This window comes from Mus caroli, chromosome X, assembly GCF_900094665.2.
Source record: "Mus caroli chromosome X, CAROLI_EIJ_v1.1, whole genome shotgun sequence".
Classification (NCBI taxonomy): domain Eukaryota; kingdom Metazoa; phylum Chordata; class Mammalia; order Rodentia; family Muridae; genus Mus; species Mus caroli.
This window is the reverse complement of record NC_034589.1, coordinates 147,845,425-147,861,705: the sequence shown is the minus strand read 5'-3', so window position 1 is coordinate 147,861,705 and position 16,281 is coordinate 147,845,425. Positions and strand designations below refer to the sequence as shown.

The window sequence follows — 16,281 nt, the reverse complement described above, 5'->3', positions numbered from 1 at the left end:
AATTCTGCTGTTCTCTAGAGATCCTCCCACCCATTTCCATAGTCCCTCTTTACTTTCTTGGTTTCTGTGGCTACCCCAAGTTACATGATATACAAATGCACAGAGAGGGGGACGAGGGTTCTCAGTCTGCTTGGGGCAGTAATGTTCTTGCCACTGAAAAGAGCTATAGACTTTTTGATTTGAGGCAGAACCTTGTTATGAAGCTCTTACTGGCCTAAAACTTGCTATTTACAACAGACAGGTCTAGACCACGCTTTTATTCTTCTGCTGCCTCTCAGACACTGTGATCACAGGCTTATGACACCATGCCCCGATCTTTTTATTTTGTGTTCTTACTATCATTCTGTTCTTCAGGCATAAAGAGTGTGTTAGGGTTCTCTAGAGTCACAGAACTTATGAAATGAATCTCCCTCCCTCCCTCCTCCCTCTCTATGTGTGTGTGTGTGTATTATATGTGTGTATACATATAGATATACAGATGTATATCTATAGATATGGAATTGATTAGAATGACTGCAGTACACTAATCCAGCAATGGGCAGCATGAATGGAAAGCAGACGTAAGAAGTAGTTGCTCAGTCCCACAAGGCTGGATGTCTCAGCTGGCCTTTTGTGTCTGCTGGAATCCCAATGTAGGTTCCAATGCCAGTGAAGAAATGGACTTGCTAGTGAGGCAAGGGCAAGGAGACCAAGGTTTCCCTTTCCTATGTCCTTATGTAGACTTCCAGTAGAAGGTATGGCCCATGTTAAAGGTGTGTCTTACTGCCAAGGTCTGAATTAGAGGCCTGTGCTTTCAGCCTTAAGATCTGTATCAAAGGCCTATTTCTTCCCACCTCAAGATTCAGATCAAAGTGTGTCTTCCTACCTCAAGGGTCTGGACTAGGAGTGGATTCCCTTGCTTCAAACCAATCTGTAGTTCACTTCAGATATAGTCAGGTTGGCAACCAAGAATAGTCCCCACAACTAGTTACTCTCACGTTTGCTGCTATTAATTTAAATATGGAGCCAGGCAGTGGTGGTGCATGCCTTTAATCCCAGCACTTGGGAGACAGAGGCAGGTGGGTTTCTGAGTTTGAGGCCATCCTGGTCTACAAAGTGAGTTCCAGGACAGCCAGGGCTACACAGAGAAACCCTGTCTCGAACAAAAAAATTAAATATGGAGTCTGGCGCTATATAATTCAGACTAGCTTGAAACTCACTTTTGAAACTCCTGCCTGAGCATCTAGGATGCTGGGTTTGCAGGAGTATGCCACCAAAAACAGGTCCTCTGATGTTTTCTTTTCTTTTCTTTTTTTTTTTTTTTTTAGTTTTTCGAGGCAGGGTTTCTCAGTAGCCCTGGCTACTGAAGAAATAGTATCCATACAATGAAGAGATTGCTCAGTGGTTAAGGGCACGTGTAGCTCTTCTAGAGGACTTTAGTTCAGTTCCCAGAACCCACATCTGTTGGCTCAAAACTGCCTGGATCTCTAACACTTGGGTATCCAATGTCTCCTGCATCTGCAGGCACTGCATGCACATTACAGAGAGGGGGGAGAGAGGGAGAGAGGGAGAGGGAGGGGGAGAGAGAGAGAGGGAGAGAATGAATATTATTTTGGGCTGGTGAGATAGCTCAGCAGGTAACAGTACTGACTGCTCTTCCGAAGGTCCTGAGTTCAAATCCCAGCAACCACACAGTGGTTTACAACCATCTGTAATGAGATCTGACACCCTCTTCTGGTGCATCTCAAGACAGCTACAGTGTACTTACATATAATAATATTAAAAAAATATTATATAAAAAACATACATCAAACAGTTTCCTGTGTTTTTTTTTTAAATCTCACTAACTTCCTATAATATCTAACTTATAGTTGGCTGGTTTCTTAAAATCTATTATGCCAATTTTAACACTACAGTTAAACAATTTCCTGGTATCAGAATACTTTCATAGCAGTGGTCAGCAAATGATGGTCAATGGATCAAATGTAGCCTACTATTGCTGTTAGCACAATTTTTCTGTAATATAGCCACATTTTAAAATGACTACTTTTATTTTATCTGTATAAGGATTTTGCCTGCATGCATGTATGTTTTGTATAAAAATGGCTCATATATTTGAATGCTTAGTCATCAGGGATGACTAGAAGGATTAGAAGGTATGGCTGTTGGAGTAGGTGGCCTTGTCAGAGGAAGTATGTCACTGGGGGTGGGCTTTGAGGTTTCAGAAACCCATGTCAGGCCTAATGTCTCTCTCTTCCTGCTGCCTGTGGATATGGATATAGAATCCTCAGCTACTTCTCCAGCACCATACCTGCCTGAATGTCCCCCTGCTCCCTACAGTGACAGTGGGCTTACTCTCTGAGACTGTAAGCAGGCCCCACTTAAATGCTTCCTTTTATAAGAGTTGTCATGGTCATGGTGTCTCTTCATAGCAGGAGAACACTGATTAAGACATGCACCGCATGTGTGCACTGCCTTTGGAGGCCAGAAGAGGGTGTCAGAAGACACCTGAGCTGGAGTCACAGAAGGCTGTAAGCCACCATGTGGGTGCTGGGAATTGAACCCTAGTCCTCTGGAAGAGCAATCAGTGCTCTTGACTGCTGAGCCATCTCTCCAGACCTATAGTCACATTTAATCTGTGTTGTCTTTGGTGCTCCAACGGCAGAATTGAGTACTCTTCACAATTCATTACTGCTCTGCACTATTGAGTCATTGGCAGAAAGTGTGCCAACCCCTAAAAGATTCATAAAAAGCTTTTGGGGTTTTTTTTGTCAGTGGTGGTACATGTAAGTCCTCAAAAACTGTAAATTTATTTGAAAATGCAAATAAAGCCAGACCTGTAAGCCCAGGTCTTGAGAGGCAGGAACAGGAAGACCAAGAACTTAATGACACTCTGGGGTACAACAGAGAATTAGTGGCCAGCCTACACTACATGAGAACTTGTCAAAAAAAAAAAAAAAGAAAGAAAAGAAAAGAAAAGAAAAGAAAAGAAAAGAAAGAAGGAAAGAAAGAAACTTGCAAGTATATTATTGGCAATACTACTGCTAATTTTTCTTTGTAAGTTATTGAGTTGGGCATAGTGCCATACACCTTTAATCTCAGCACTCAGAGGCAGAGGCAGGAAGATCTCTGTGAGTTTGAGACCAGCCCGGTCTACATAAAGAGTTCCAGGACAACCAGGGATACACAGAGAGACCTTGTCTCAATGAAATAAAATGAAATAAAATAAGGTATTGGGGTGTGTGTGTGCGTGTGTGTGTGCACGCGCGTGTGCACGTGTATGTGTGATGTTTTGGCAAGTGTGTGGTACAGTGCATGTGTGCAGGTCAAAATAAAACTTTGTGGAGTTGGTCGTCTTTTCTTCTTTCCGTGGGTTCTGTGAATTGAACTCTGGTCACCATGAATGTGAGGGAAGCACTTTGCTCACCAAGCTATCTCAGCAACCTGTTAACTTTGCTTGAAATGAGAATTTCTTTTCTGACTTAGTTCTATCGCTACTGGATTGATTGTATTATGTATGAGTTCAATAATGAACCCAGTGCAGTGACAGATTCTTTTCATTTTTTTTTTTGTAAATTTAATTTATGTATATGGATGTTTTGTCTACATTTATATCTGTGCATCATACGCATGCCTGGTGTCCCTGTAGACAGCAAGAGGGTGTCCTGGAACTACTCATTCTGTAGAGCAGACTGGCCTTGAACTCACAGAGACCTGCCTATCTCTGCCTTCCTAGGGCTGGGATTAAAGGCTAGGGATTAATTGCCACACTCAACCAAAAGCAGTATGAGTTTTCAAAATCGTTTGAGGCAGGTTCCTCTGTGTAACACTACTGACTGCCCTGGAACTCAATTTGTAGACTGACTAGGATGGACTAGAGATCCACCTGCCTCGGCCCCGGCCCCGGCCCCGGCCCCTCCTTTGCCTTTTGCTCTCCCTCCAAGTCTGTCTCCTCTGCCTCCAAGTCTGTCTCCTCTGCCTCCTCCTTTGCCTCTGCCTCCTCTGCCTCTGTCTCTGCCTAGTGCTGGGATTACATGCACAGCCAGTGTTCTTAATGCAAAGAGGGAACAATACAATTTGGAGATGGAATTGTTTTTGAGTTTTGCAAATCCATTTGGCTCAGAATAGTCTCATATCTCTTTTTGTATTCAATGTGTATTCAATATGGTGTTTTTATTAAACAACAACAACAATCTGATCTTAGAGGTACACAGAAAAGAATGTCTTTGTTTCATTTTCTATCTGTATCTTTTAGTTGGGGGTGTATGTTGTCCTGGTCTTGAACTGTTGAACTCAAGCGGTCCTTCTGCATCAGTTTCCTGGGTATCTAATTATGATGCATGCCACTGCACCTGGTGAAAACACAGACTGTTGTTGCTGTTCTTCCATAATACAACTAATATTGACAGGTGATTTCTCTGTAGCCCAGGTAGACCTTAAACTTAGACTCCAGCCTCTGCTCCCCAACTTATTAGAATTAAAGGTCTAGCTGGCACCTGGCCCAGATAAGCAGTGAATTCTCTTTTTGAAATTTCTTTCTGAGACAGTCTACATAGCTCTGGGTGGCATGAGATTCTCTATATAGGCATACTGCTCTCAAACTCACAGAGATCCACTTTCTGCCTCTGCCTCCTCTGTAGTGACATCTAAGGCATATATTACCATGCCAAACAAGTAGTAATTTGCTAAGTTACTTATCCTCAGGACTCTATTATATAATAAGAAACTTTCCATGTTTTTTTTAAAATTTATTTTTATTAGAATCCATTAGTCTGGGCTTGGGTTAGAGTTCAGTTGCAGAGCCCTACCTAGCATGCACAAAGATAGACCTTTAGTTCTGTTGTCATTGTCTGAAAAACAAGTCTATTATTCTGTTTTCAACTTTAGATGTAATTCTAACATCCTGAATATAGAAAATTTGGAAAACATTGGTGGAAAGAGCTATGAAAATCTTCGTTTTAAATGTTTGTTTATCTGTGTATGTATCTCTATAGGTGCATGCCGTGTGTGTGTGTGTGTGTGTGTGTGTGTGTGTGTGTGTGTAACCCAGAAGATCAGATCCTTTGGAGTTGGTGTTCCAGACAGTTGTAAGCTGCCTGACATGGGTGCTGGGTCTCGGGTCCTCTGGAAAGGCACCGAGTGCTCTTAACCACGGAGCCATCTTTCCAGCTCCTCATTCTGTTTTAAATATTGCATTTATTAATCATTAATATCACAGAATTATTCAGCAACTTCTTTATTAAAACTAATTTTTATTGAAAAGCTCAGTTTTCTAGGCAGCAAATATGATTTGATAGTTGAATTTTATCTATTTTTGTAAAATTGCTAAAAGGAAATCCAAGGGTTGTTTTTTTTTAGGAATTAAATATTGTGTTATTCAGAATTGAATGATTTTAAGAGAATTTCTTACTTTTTATGTGTATGAATGCTTTGCCTGTATGTATGTATGTGCACCATAGGCATGCTGTGCTTTCGGAGGCCATTGCATCCCCTAGAGCTGGAGTTACAGATGGTGGTTAGCCATTCTGTGGGTGCTGGACATGAAACCAAGTCATCTGGAAGAGCAATCATTGCTCTTAATTGCTGAGCCACTTCTCCAGCCCTCAGAGTGAAATTTAAAGACTATATCCACTACTACTACTGCTGCTGCTATTAATTATTATTGTTGTTGTTGTCATCGTTTTTGTTTTTTCGAGACAGAGTTGTTCTGTGTAGCTCTGGCTGTCCTGGAACTCACTTTGTAGAGTAGACCAGGCTGGTCTCGAACTCAGAAATCCACCTGCCTCTGCCTCCCGAGTGCTGGGATTAAAGGCATGCGCCATCACGCCTGGCTGTTGTCTTTTTAACAGGGTCTTACATTGTGCCAAGGCTGGCCCAGTATTCAGTGTGTAGCCAAGGCTGGCTTCCATTTGTGGTAATCCTCCTGCCTCCTTAGTGCTAGGATTACACATAAGCCAGTGTTGTGTAACTCTTTCTTCATTATTGAAGCAGTCCCTCCTGGAGTGAAGATGGAGGCTCATAGAATTCAGAAAGCTGAGAAAGTGTCCAAGGCTTAGGAAGCTCAGTTAGTTACAAGATTGGGGCCAGGGAATCCAGCTCGGGCAGTGAAGTGCTCAGGGTGCACATTTGAGGACCTGAGTTGGATAGACTTTTGAGGATGTCTGGGGTCCAGTTTTCAGAAACGTAACTGTAATTTCAGCCTGTAATCTGAATGTGGGTGACAGCATCCCATGAACTTCCATCTTGGACTGAATTCAAGGAAGGGAGAGAGACAGCAGCGTGAGCATTCATTGCTGAATCCCATGTCCAGTTCCAATGTGGTCACTCACCTCCTAATTCCACTGCCATGCCTCCCCATGGCTCTTCCTGCCACGATGGACCTCCTTCAAACCATAAAGCAAAGTTCACACTCGCTTCTTGCCACATTGGTGAGAAAAATTCAGTAGCTCTAGCTGGCATGGAACTGTTAGCCCAGGTTGGCCTCCACTGCACTTCTATTTCAGCCTCCCAACTGCTAGGATTATAGGTATGAGGCACTATGGCTGTCTCTATTTTTTTTCTTTCCTTTTCTTTTTTTCTTCCCCCTTCTCTCTCCCTCACTCCCTCTCCGTCTCCTTCTCTGAGTTCCAGTAGCCCAGACTGGCTTTGAACTCACTGTGTAGCTTAGAACAGTCTTGAACTCCTGATTCTCCAGTCTCCACCCCACAAGTGCTGGGACTAGAGGTAAGTGGAACTATGGTTGGTGTTTTTGCAGTGCTATGGATTGAACCTTGGCTTTCCTATTTGCTAGGCAAGTATTCCAACTGAGCTCCATGCCTTCCTGGTCTTTTGTTCAGTCTTACTGTGTAGTCCTCCGCGCCAGAGGGGTTTCTGTCGGAGCTTACCCAGCAGCTGGCGCAGGCCACCAGCAAGCCCGCACAGTACATCGCAGTGCACGTGGTCCAGGACCAGCTCATGACTTTTAGCGGCACGAACGATCCCTGCGCCCTCTGCAGCCTGCACAGCATCAGCAAGATCGGTGGTGCCCAGAACCGCAACTACAGCAAGCTGCTGTGCTGCCTGCTGTCCGATCGCCTGCACATCAGCCCCGACCGGGTCTACATCAACTATTATGACATGAACGCTGCCAATGTGGGCTGGAACGGTTCCACCTTCGCTTGAGTCCTGGACCCACTTACCTGCACCGCTGTTCTTCGAGCCTCGCTCCACGCAGTGTTGTGTTTATCCACCGGTAGCGATGCCTACCTTCCGGCCAGGAGAAATAAATGGTTACATAAGAGGAAAAAAAAAAAAAAAAAGCTGGGCTTGGTGACGCACGCCTTTTAATCCCAGCACTCGGGAGGCAGAGGCAGGCGGATTTCTGAGTTCGAGGCCAGCCTGGTCTACAAAGTGAATTCCAGGACAGCCAGGGATACACAGAGAAACCCTGTCTTGAAAAACAAAACAAACAAAAAAGCACAGTTAAAAACTTAGAGCTTCCTTGATCCTTAACTGGGCAGCACAGTGGAGCTGGCTCTGGACGAGTGAATGCAGATGAGCCAGCCTTGAGGCCCTGAGAGCTGAATGACCCTGGCTCCTACTGACGGAGACACTGGGTGGCCTAGCTGGAGAAGTGCTGGTGGTGCAGATAAAAGCGGCAGCATGCTGACCAGTTCAGCTATCACCCAGATCCAGGGCTGAGCTGGCCCACCCCAAAACCTTTATCATCTGCCGAATGACTGGGACCCATCAGAGGGCCAATCCTGCTGATCAAAAGCTGTAGGATCTCAACATCCATAAGTAGGAGAAGACCTGGAGAGGATCCCAATATTAATGGTGTCACAAAAGTGAGAGACCTCGAACCAGACCAATGACTCATTGCAGTCAACATTTGCAAGATGTGTGGACAGAGGGATATACTGTAGGACAAACTGTGTGACACATTACATCTTACATGTTTCCTATGCCTTTTCTTTTTGTGTGTTTTGAGTGGGATTGGGGTGCATGATGTGAAACTCACAAAGAACCAATAAAAAGGTTTTTTTTGTTTGTTTTATAAAAGAAAAAAAACCTTGGAGCTGGTAATCTGCTTGCTTGCTGGGTGCGTGGCGAAGCAAGGTCAAATACCTGATTAGTATCGTGATAATTCACAGTAAAGGAAAAACTGAGTTTACATCCAAATTCAGAAACGTTTTGGCCTGGGCCTTGCGCTGGGGACGGTGAATAGTACATGCCTGTAATCCCACCACCCGGAGGCAGTTGTGTTGGGAGTTCAAGGTCTAGTTGGGTTCTCAAGGTGAGATCCTGTTTTGCAACTCATTCCCTTTATTATCACAGTCAAAGTGAACATGTTGGCCACAACTTAAGGTTCACTTATACATATATTTGCGCAGCACAAAACATCCACTGAATATCCCTTTTAGTAATTTGAGATCACTCTGGACAACTGGCTTCCAGCTAGAAAATGTCCTCTTCAGTACAGGTTTTCACAGAGGAGCCCGACAGTGTGCATCCAATCAGTTCAAACAATCAAAGCCAGGTGAGAACAGGAAATGGACAAAGTGTACTTTTTCTTCTAATGCGCCACACTTAAGTTAAAAAAAAAATGCCCACAAGATTTCAGAAAAGAATCACCTTGAAGTAGTTAAAAACCTTAGTAGGAAAACAAACAACTATATACATTGTTGGGTTGTTTTTGTGTTTTATTTTCTAATTGTACTTTGCATCTGATTTCTTTACATTGTTCCACATGATGGAAAAAGAATCTATGGCAAAAGGACTTGTTAAAGCATAAAAACGACACGTCACCATAGCCAGCTTTATTAGTAACTATAAAGTTTCTCTGAAGAAATATAGAGCAGTTGGGATTCTATAAAATAGCTTTAAGCAACTTTTGAGACTCCTACCTGCTGAATTAAATAAAGATGGTGTGGCAGCCATTGTAGTGTCCACATAATACAAATATATATTCTACATGTCCCTTCTATCATAGGAATTAAAAAGACTGCAAGCAAAAGATATGTTACATAGGGAATCCAGGAGACATGCATCTTCTTACACAGTCCTGGATTCCCATGTGAAAAGCAGATGCCAAGTGTGTCATGCATACAAATGTCTGTTATTAGCCCTCCAATAATTCTATAGTAGATGCTGTTCTCATCCCTACATTGCAAACCAGGATGGTGAAGCTGAGACAAGTTGGAAAGGTGGATAGAGAGCTGACTAGGGGTTGGGGGACAGAGCAACTGGGCCCAGTGCCCATATTCTTTTCTATTTCTAGCACACTGTCTGTCTCTCAAGAACCTGGTAGGTGTCAAGTACAGTCTCTCAATTGCTCCGTCTAGTGTTTCCATACACTTGGAATACAACTTAATTCAGATTTTGTTCTTTTTCTGAACAAGGATGGAAAATGATGGTTTAAGGTAAACTGTAAACTTGAAGGTAGTGTGCAAAAATCCAAGGGAGTCCTATCAGTATATAAATGAAACCTATCTTTACTGAGCAGGATGAATATCATACAGATACAAATCCTTTTTAATCTTTATGAACTGTCTTCATTCTGATACTTTACCTGAAAAGCCACAGTTTATAGTGAACATCATTATATTTGGACAGAATACAAAATGAGTAGAAATCTAGCTATTTAAAACATGCTATATTACCTATATGATAATATTCAGTTACTCTGCAGTCAACACTGACAATTTCTATGAAAGATGTTGTTTAGCATAGTAATTTAAAGTTTAGTACTAGGACGATCCAGATTAAGTCACGTTACAAGTCACGAAATTTTTTAAGCGACAACTTACAGCCACAATTCCATACATAGGATGAGTAAACCAATGGCTACTCTCCAATAAAATATTAAAAAATCCCTATCATGAATACTTGTAATCTCCTAAAGTAGTTCCCTTAAAAGATGGTTAAGAAAGATTCAACAGGCAAATGGCTAAATGCTGGCAAGTCATTTTACAGACACTTGGTGTGGTTACACCGCCACTTTAGCGACACACATTGTTCATGCTCAACTGGAATAAACTACAGGAAAAATACAACCCGATCAAACTGCTCTGTTTATGGGTGTTGGGGATCAGACCAAGAACTTGGTATGAGCCTGTCAGATTGATTAGCACTGACTTGTTACATCATCTTAATAGGAAGAGGTATTATTCTAGTTGGGTGTGCTTGTACACACTCGAAACCCCAGCATTTGGGAGGTAAAGGCAGAGGATCAGAATTTGAGGCTGGCCTTAGTTAGCTATTGGTATTTTAAGGCCAGCCTGGGGGTACATGAGATCCTGTCTAAAAAAAAAAAAAAAAAAAAACAAAAACCCCCCCCCAAAAAACAACAACAACAAACCCCCCAAAAAAACCTCCACCCTCAAAACCAAAACAATCCTCCCCTCCACAAAACAAAAAAACATTATTCTTCGATTTCAAACATTTTATTATTCTTCCTAGGTGCTGCTTGGAGCTATACTATAGGAACCAAAAATAAAGAAACCAAATAATTTCCTTAAAGACTATTTCCATTCCTTATTAGAACTAAAACTGGATTCGTGACACTATATGATTCCCACACCAAATACACATCAAAGAACTCTTCCAGGTAGCATTTGTATACTGTATTAATACAACTGTATTCAACTATTTTAAATCAATATGTCTCCAGATCTTCCAGGATACAAAAGCACTCAATAATGCTGCTTTAGGGAAGAAGAAGAAAAAAAAAAAAGATAAAACCACCAGAAGAGATAGGAAGTGGGGTCATTGTCTAATTTCTAAAACCATTTCAAATCTTGTTTGGTACAGAAAGTAGAAAATGAACGCTTGAGCTGTATCACCTAAGCAGAAGCAAAACACTGCTCACAGAGTAATCTATATATACTGCACATTGAGCAAAAATGGTTTCTATTGTTTTTGAGCCAGTGCCTTATGTAGCCCTAGCTACTATGCAATGACAAATCCCCCAGAGCTGGGATCCCAGGGGTACGCTACATCCAGCTGGTGAAACACTTTTAAGGTACAGAGGTCTAATTACTAAGGAAGACAATTGCTCAGCAAACGCTGCAAGGCTATTGGCAGCCTTGTTCTCAGATGCAGTCTGCCAAGATAAACACGGAGGAACTCCACAGAAGAAGAAATATACACTGCACCACTGTGTCTTTCCCAATGTTTTTATGGTACCTCGGCTTTTGAGGCAGAGTGTGCAAACCTAGGAGATGAAGTCATAGTTAGGAAATAACTAGAGCGCATCTCCTTGTTTGTGAAACCATGTGAAAGGCGCATTCCTTTGTGTGTCAGTTTTCATGAATGAAAAGCTTTCTGGATGATAGCAAAATACAAGGTCCACATGCTGCAGGATGGATCTTGGTTTGAAACTGAAATGATTTCAGTATGTCTAGTGAGTTTCGACTAGCTCAGCTTCTAGTCTTAGAACTCCTAAATAAGAGCAAACCTAATTTCCCAGTAGAAAGAAAATTGGATTCCCCTGGACCCTCCCCACGGTAAACTTGTCCCTAATGTTAAACCAGACGACAAGATCCTCTGTGACATGCTGCTTTTTCGGCTATAGCTCTTTGATTCAGAAATAAGAAAGCATCTTGTTATGAATGTTGTTTTTTGAGACATTTCTTCAAAATTGGCATTAAAAACCAGTTTCTGAAAACATGCTGAACTCCTGATCCTCCTGCCCTGCCCTTCCGTGCGGGGTTACAGGCCATGCCATTACATCAGGCTTAAGTTTGTTATCCCCTCATTTCCCCTCACGTTTAGGGAAAGCCTGAAAAAGCATTAATTTATACTTTTGCTCTGTAATATTTATATTTTCACTTGCCTATGTTTTATGTGTTTATAAAGTACTCAAAATTGTAGCTTATGTGAATAAGACTCCTGAAACAAAAAGCAATACTCCAATACAATCTTTCTGTTGGGTAAAAATATTCTACACACATGATTAAAACAATCTTTTCTTTGGGAAATGTCCTGTTCACACTAGTTGAGACAAGCAACCATCTCAACAATTAAAATAGTATTTCTATGTTAAGACAACTAAGCATCACCTAATGTTCAATTTTTGCAACTACTGACCTTAATTCAAAACTGGCATGAAAAACCAGTTTCAAAAACTATTTTGGAGACGGGCGGTGTTGGTGTCGGTGGTAGCTGCTGCGCACACCTTTAATCCCAGCACTTGGGAGGCAAAGGCAGGAAAACGACTTTGAGCTTGAGGCCAGCCTGGTGTATAGAGTGAGTTTCATTATCGCTAGAGCCACACAAAGCAACCCTGTCTCAACACTCCCCGCCCAACAAACAAAACCCCCAAACCCCAAAAACCATTTTGGAAATGCCTTTCTTCCTCCAGTAAGCCGATGACTGCAAAATAAAATCATGAAAAAAAATGTACATGGTATCAAAACTAGTATAAAAATAGCCACATACTTAAATATGAAAAGCAGACCTATCATTTTTGCCTTTAAATAGATTTCTGCCAGGTATGGTGGTACATACATATGCCCTTAGCACTCAAGAGGATCCCAACAAGTCTGAGGCCCACCAGTACTACAGTGAACTCCAAGCTAGTCTCAGATACAAAGTTAGACTCTGTCTCAAAATATAACAAAAACAAAACACAGATTTCTGCCTCCATTTGTATCAAAATCTCTGGGCAACTGGAATATACACAAAGACTGTCCAGTCAACAGCTATGCAAAGGCAGGGCTTAGTCATACTTTATACTGAGTACAAGGCAAATGGTTTATTCAAAACACCCATTTACTTACTGGAAGGGGTCAAAGTAGGAAAGGCTTTTTTTTTCTTAAACAGTCTTAAGGACCATTGAATCGAATCAACAAAGTGGACTTAGCATATCAGTTAACAGTTTTTCAAAGACTGTAATCTCAACAAATTACAATGAAGATGATAGTGAAAACTTTTCCAAGCTTGAAGGACAATCTTCCGGAAGACTGGAATGTAAAATGTTGAGTTCGCTTTAGATCTGAAAGAGAAAAGAACTTTAAGTCAAAGGGGAAATTCTAAACAAGACCCTGTATGTGCGATCGTGGGTGCACTGCTAGTGGAGCTCGGAGGAAGAGGACCTCAGGACCAATGTCCTGCTGGCCTCCGTGGGCACCCGCACACAGAAACCTACACAACCTTTAGAAAATAACATGTACCACGTAAAATATTATGGAGACTGGGGCTTCTAAAAGTGAGTTGTAATTGAGGAAAGCTTCCACATGGAAGTTTCTCTTCAGACCAAGTTGATTTCTTATAGAACCGGTGACAACATTTCCCTCAGGAGTTCTTTGCTCTTTTAGAATGCTTACACCTCATGCAGAGGTACCTGGTTTGGTTCCCAGCACCAATAAGATAGTTCACAACTGGGGGCTGGTGAGATGGCTCAGTGGGTAAGAGCACCCGACTGCTCTTCCGAAGGTCCAGAGGTCTAATCCCAGCAACCACATGGTGGCTCACAACCATCCGTAACGAGATCTGGCGCCCTCTTCTGGAGTGTCTGAAGACAGTGTACTTACATGTAATAAATAAATAAATCTTTAAAAAAAAAAAAAAAGATAGTTTACAACTGACTGCAACTCCAGCTCCAGGGAACCTAACACCCTCTTCTGGCCACCACTGACACTCTCACAGACAGACAGACAGACAGACAGACAGACAGACAGACAGACAGACACACACACACACACACACACACACACACACACACACACACACACACAAACATTCCTTTTTGATCCAAAAAGCAAAATAAGAATGCAAACAATGCAAAAGGAAGGAGACAGCAAGCTTCATCAACAGCCAAGCCATCTCCCCAGCACTGACTTCACATTTAGTAGTTTGGAATTAGGAATAGACAGGCAACATGAATGGGACCCTTAAGGACCAGTTCTGTCTTAAATCCTTTTCTTTCAAGTTGGTTACAGGAGTACTGACAGAATACCTTTAAACACATAAGAAACAAATAGAGAAATGTACCCGAGAGAGAAAGCAGAGGTTTCAGGTGATATAACAAGCTTTTAAGAACCAACCTAAAACAACCAAGACATAGTTCACAGGCCAGGGAGTGGCTCAGAAGGAAAGTGTGTTTGTTGTCAAACCTGAGGCTCTCTTGAACCCATGTGAACTGACCTTAACAAGCATGGCCTAGTACGGTTATACTTGTTCACCCATACGCTAAATAAATAAATAAATAAATATATATATATATATATATATATATATATATTTTTTTTTTTTTTTGGTTTTTCGAGACAGGGTTTCTCTGTGTAGCCCTGGCTGTCCTGGAACTCAGAGATCCGCCTGCCTCTGCCTTCTAAGTGCTGGGATTAAAGGCGTGCGCCACCAAAGCCCGGCTAAATACCTATTTTAAAATAGTACTTGCAACAATATAAACTCTGTGGGTAGAGATGGCGCGTTGGATAAAACTGTTTGCTGCTCCTGTAGAGTTTTGTTACTGGCACCCACATTGGGAGGATCACAAGTGCCTTTAACTCCAGTTCCAGAGGATCTGATGCTCTGTTCTGGTCTCCGATATACACATGATACCCAACTCACATATACTACACATAAGTAAAAAACAATAAAATTATAACAAGAGGACCATAGACTCTTAGCTTCTTCCTTTTTTCCGAGTTCCTCTGTCTTCTTTTCTCTCCCCCTGTTTGCTTTCTGAATTACTGGGTGCTTACTTAGGGCCTTGTATAAGTTAGGAAACATCCTACCACTGAGTTATGTACGGCCTTTGCTCAAGACTGTGTAATTTCCTAAAGAGTCTTACCTTAGGGTAAGCATCTAACCCATAACATATGGTTACTGTATGGTCATTCTACTGCCCAAATACAAGTAACAATTTACTCAAAGAATGGTTTGCTGGGAGTGGTGGAGGACATATTTAACCTTAGAATTTAGGCACCACAACTACCCTCCCCATAATCTCTAAAGATACATACATTAAAAAATTCACTTTCTATTTTGGAGTATGTTACTAATTTTATATGCACACCACATGTGTGCCTAGTGCCCTTGGAGGCCAGAGAGAAGAGGTAAGAAGTCCTCTGAACTGGAGGTTACAGATGAGTTCTGGGCCTCAAACCTGGAGTCTTTGGAATCCTTACCTACTAAACCATCTCTCCAGTCTTAAAATGTTTTTCTAAAGGTATTTAGCCAGAGAAGCAGGGTTCAATTCTCAGCATCCCCATGGAAGCTTATACCCATCTGCAACTGCAGTTACAGGGATTCTGACACCTTCTAACAAGCATACACACCGGCAAAACACCAATGCACATAAATATTATGTATTTTTTAAAAAAAGAAGCACATTTGTAAAATAAAATAAAAACCTTAAAAATATATTTACTTTTATAAATGTGCTTGCTTACAGGCTACCTGATGTGTGTTAAGTGATATACCATTTTTTTTCCAGCTGCTAAAATGTTTTTGTTATGATAGTACCATGTTGAAAGATAGCAAGGAATTGCTGTGTAGCTCTGGCTGGTCTGGTATTCACTTTGCAGTCCAGGCTGACTTGCAGCAATCACATAGCTCCAGTTTCCCCAAATACACTTTTATTTGTATATATTAATTGTGCTAAATAATGGTTTTCATTGCAACATTTCATACATGCACAAACATGTCTCCATCCAATACTCACCTACTATTCTTTCATCTCTCCACCTTGATCGTCTTCCTCTTTCTGAATGTCCTTCCCACTCCAAATATATACACAGACATATATACACACACTCTCATTGAAATGGTCTCTAGTCCTAGTATTATGATATTTAAGGGAAAGGGCAATTATCTTTGTATATAACTCACAAACAGAAAGCAGGAAAAGCAGGATGTGTCCACTTACATCATCGATGTCTTCATCATCATCCCCAATGTCATCAAACTGAATTTCATCATCATCCCCAGGACCAAATGTATCAGTTTCATTGATTTTAGCTAAAAAAAAAAAAAAAACACACACAAAAACTGATTATGAAATATTGACTTCCTGAAAACATAATTTCTACTTTTCATTTTTCTTTGTAGATATTTCCTAAATATGCAGAAATAAATGCTATCTACAGGCAACTCTGAGGAGATTCTGTGGGTATAACTCAGGAAAAGTATAAATGCCTAAATTCTAGAGCTGACCCACCTAGTGTACAAACCAGGCAGAACCTCTTAATGCTATAAACTGCTACGAAAGCTAATGTTACTGAGGAAATTGCATTGCATTCAAGGTCTGTATCTTATCAAAAAGGAAGTGAGGTACTTAAAACAGCCAGGCTTCCCACTGTTTAATAGTTTCTTAGT

General features: G+C 41.4%; 1 protein-coding gene and 1 pseudogene across 2 annotated transcripts in view; one reads left to right on the top strand and one right to left on the bottom strand.

The window, feature by feature from the left end:
• Positions 1–6,353: 6,353 nt before the first annotated feature.
• On the top strand, positions 6,354–7,183 carry LOC110286437 (annotated as a pseudogene). Its single transcript, XR_002377137.1, has 2 exons — positions 6,354–6,407; positions 6,829–7,183. The product of XR_002377137.1 is annotated as a macrophage migration inhibitory factor pseudogene (transcript).
• Positions 7,184–10,387: 3,204 nt separating this feature from the next.
• The window catches only part of Eif1ax (eukaryotic translation initiation factor 1A X-linked), a 15,632-nt gene continuing 9,738 nt past the window's right edge, over positions 10,388–16,281 (bottom strand). The window contains exons 6-7 of the mRNA XM_021153342.2: positions 15,833–15,924; positions 10,388–12,955 (exon numbers count right to left, since the gene is read on the bottom strand). Of these exons, the coding sequence (XP_021009001.1) occupies positions 12,950–12,955; positions 15,833–15,924 (98 nt within the window). The 3' untranslated portion in view covers positions 10,388–12,949. The remainder of the gene's footprint in view (positions 12,956–15,832; positions 15,925–16,281) is intronic.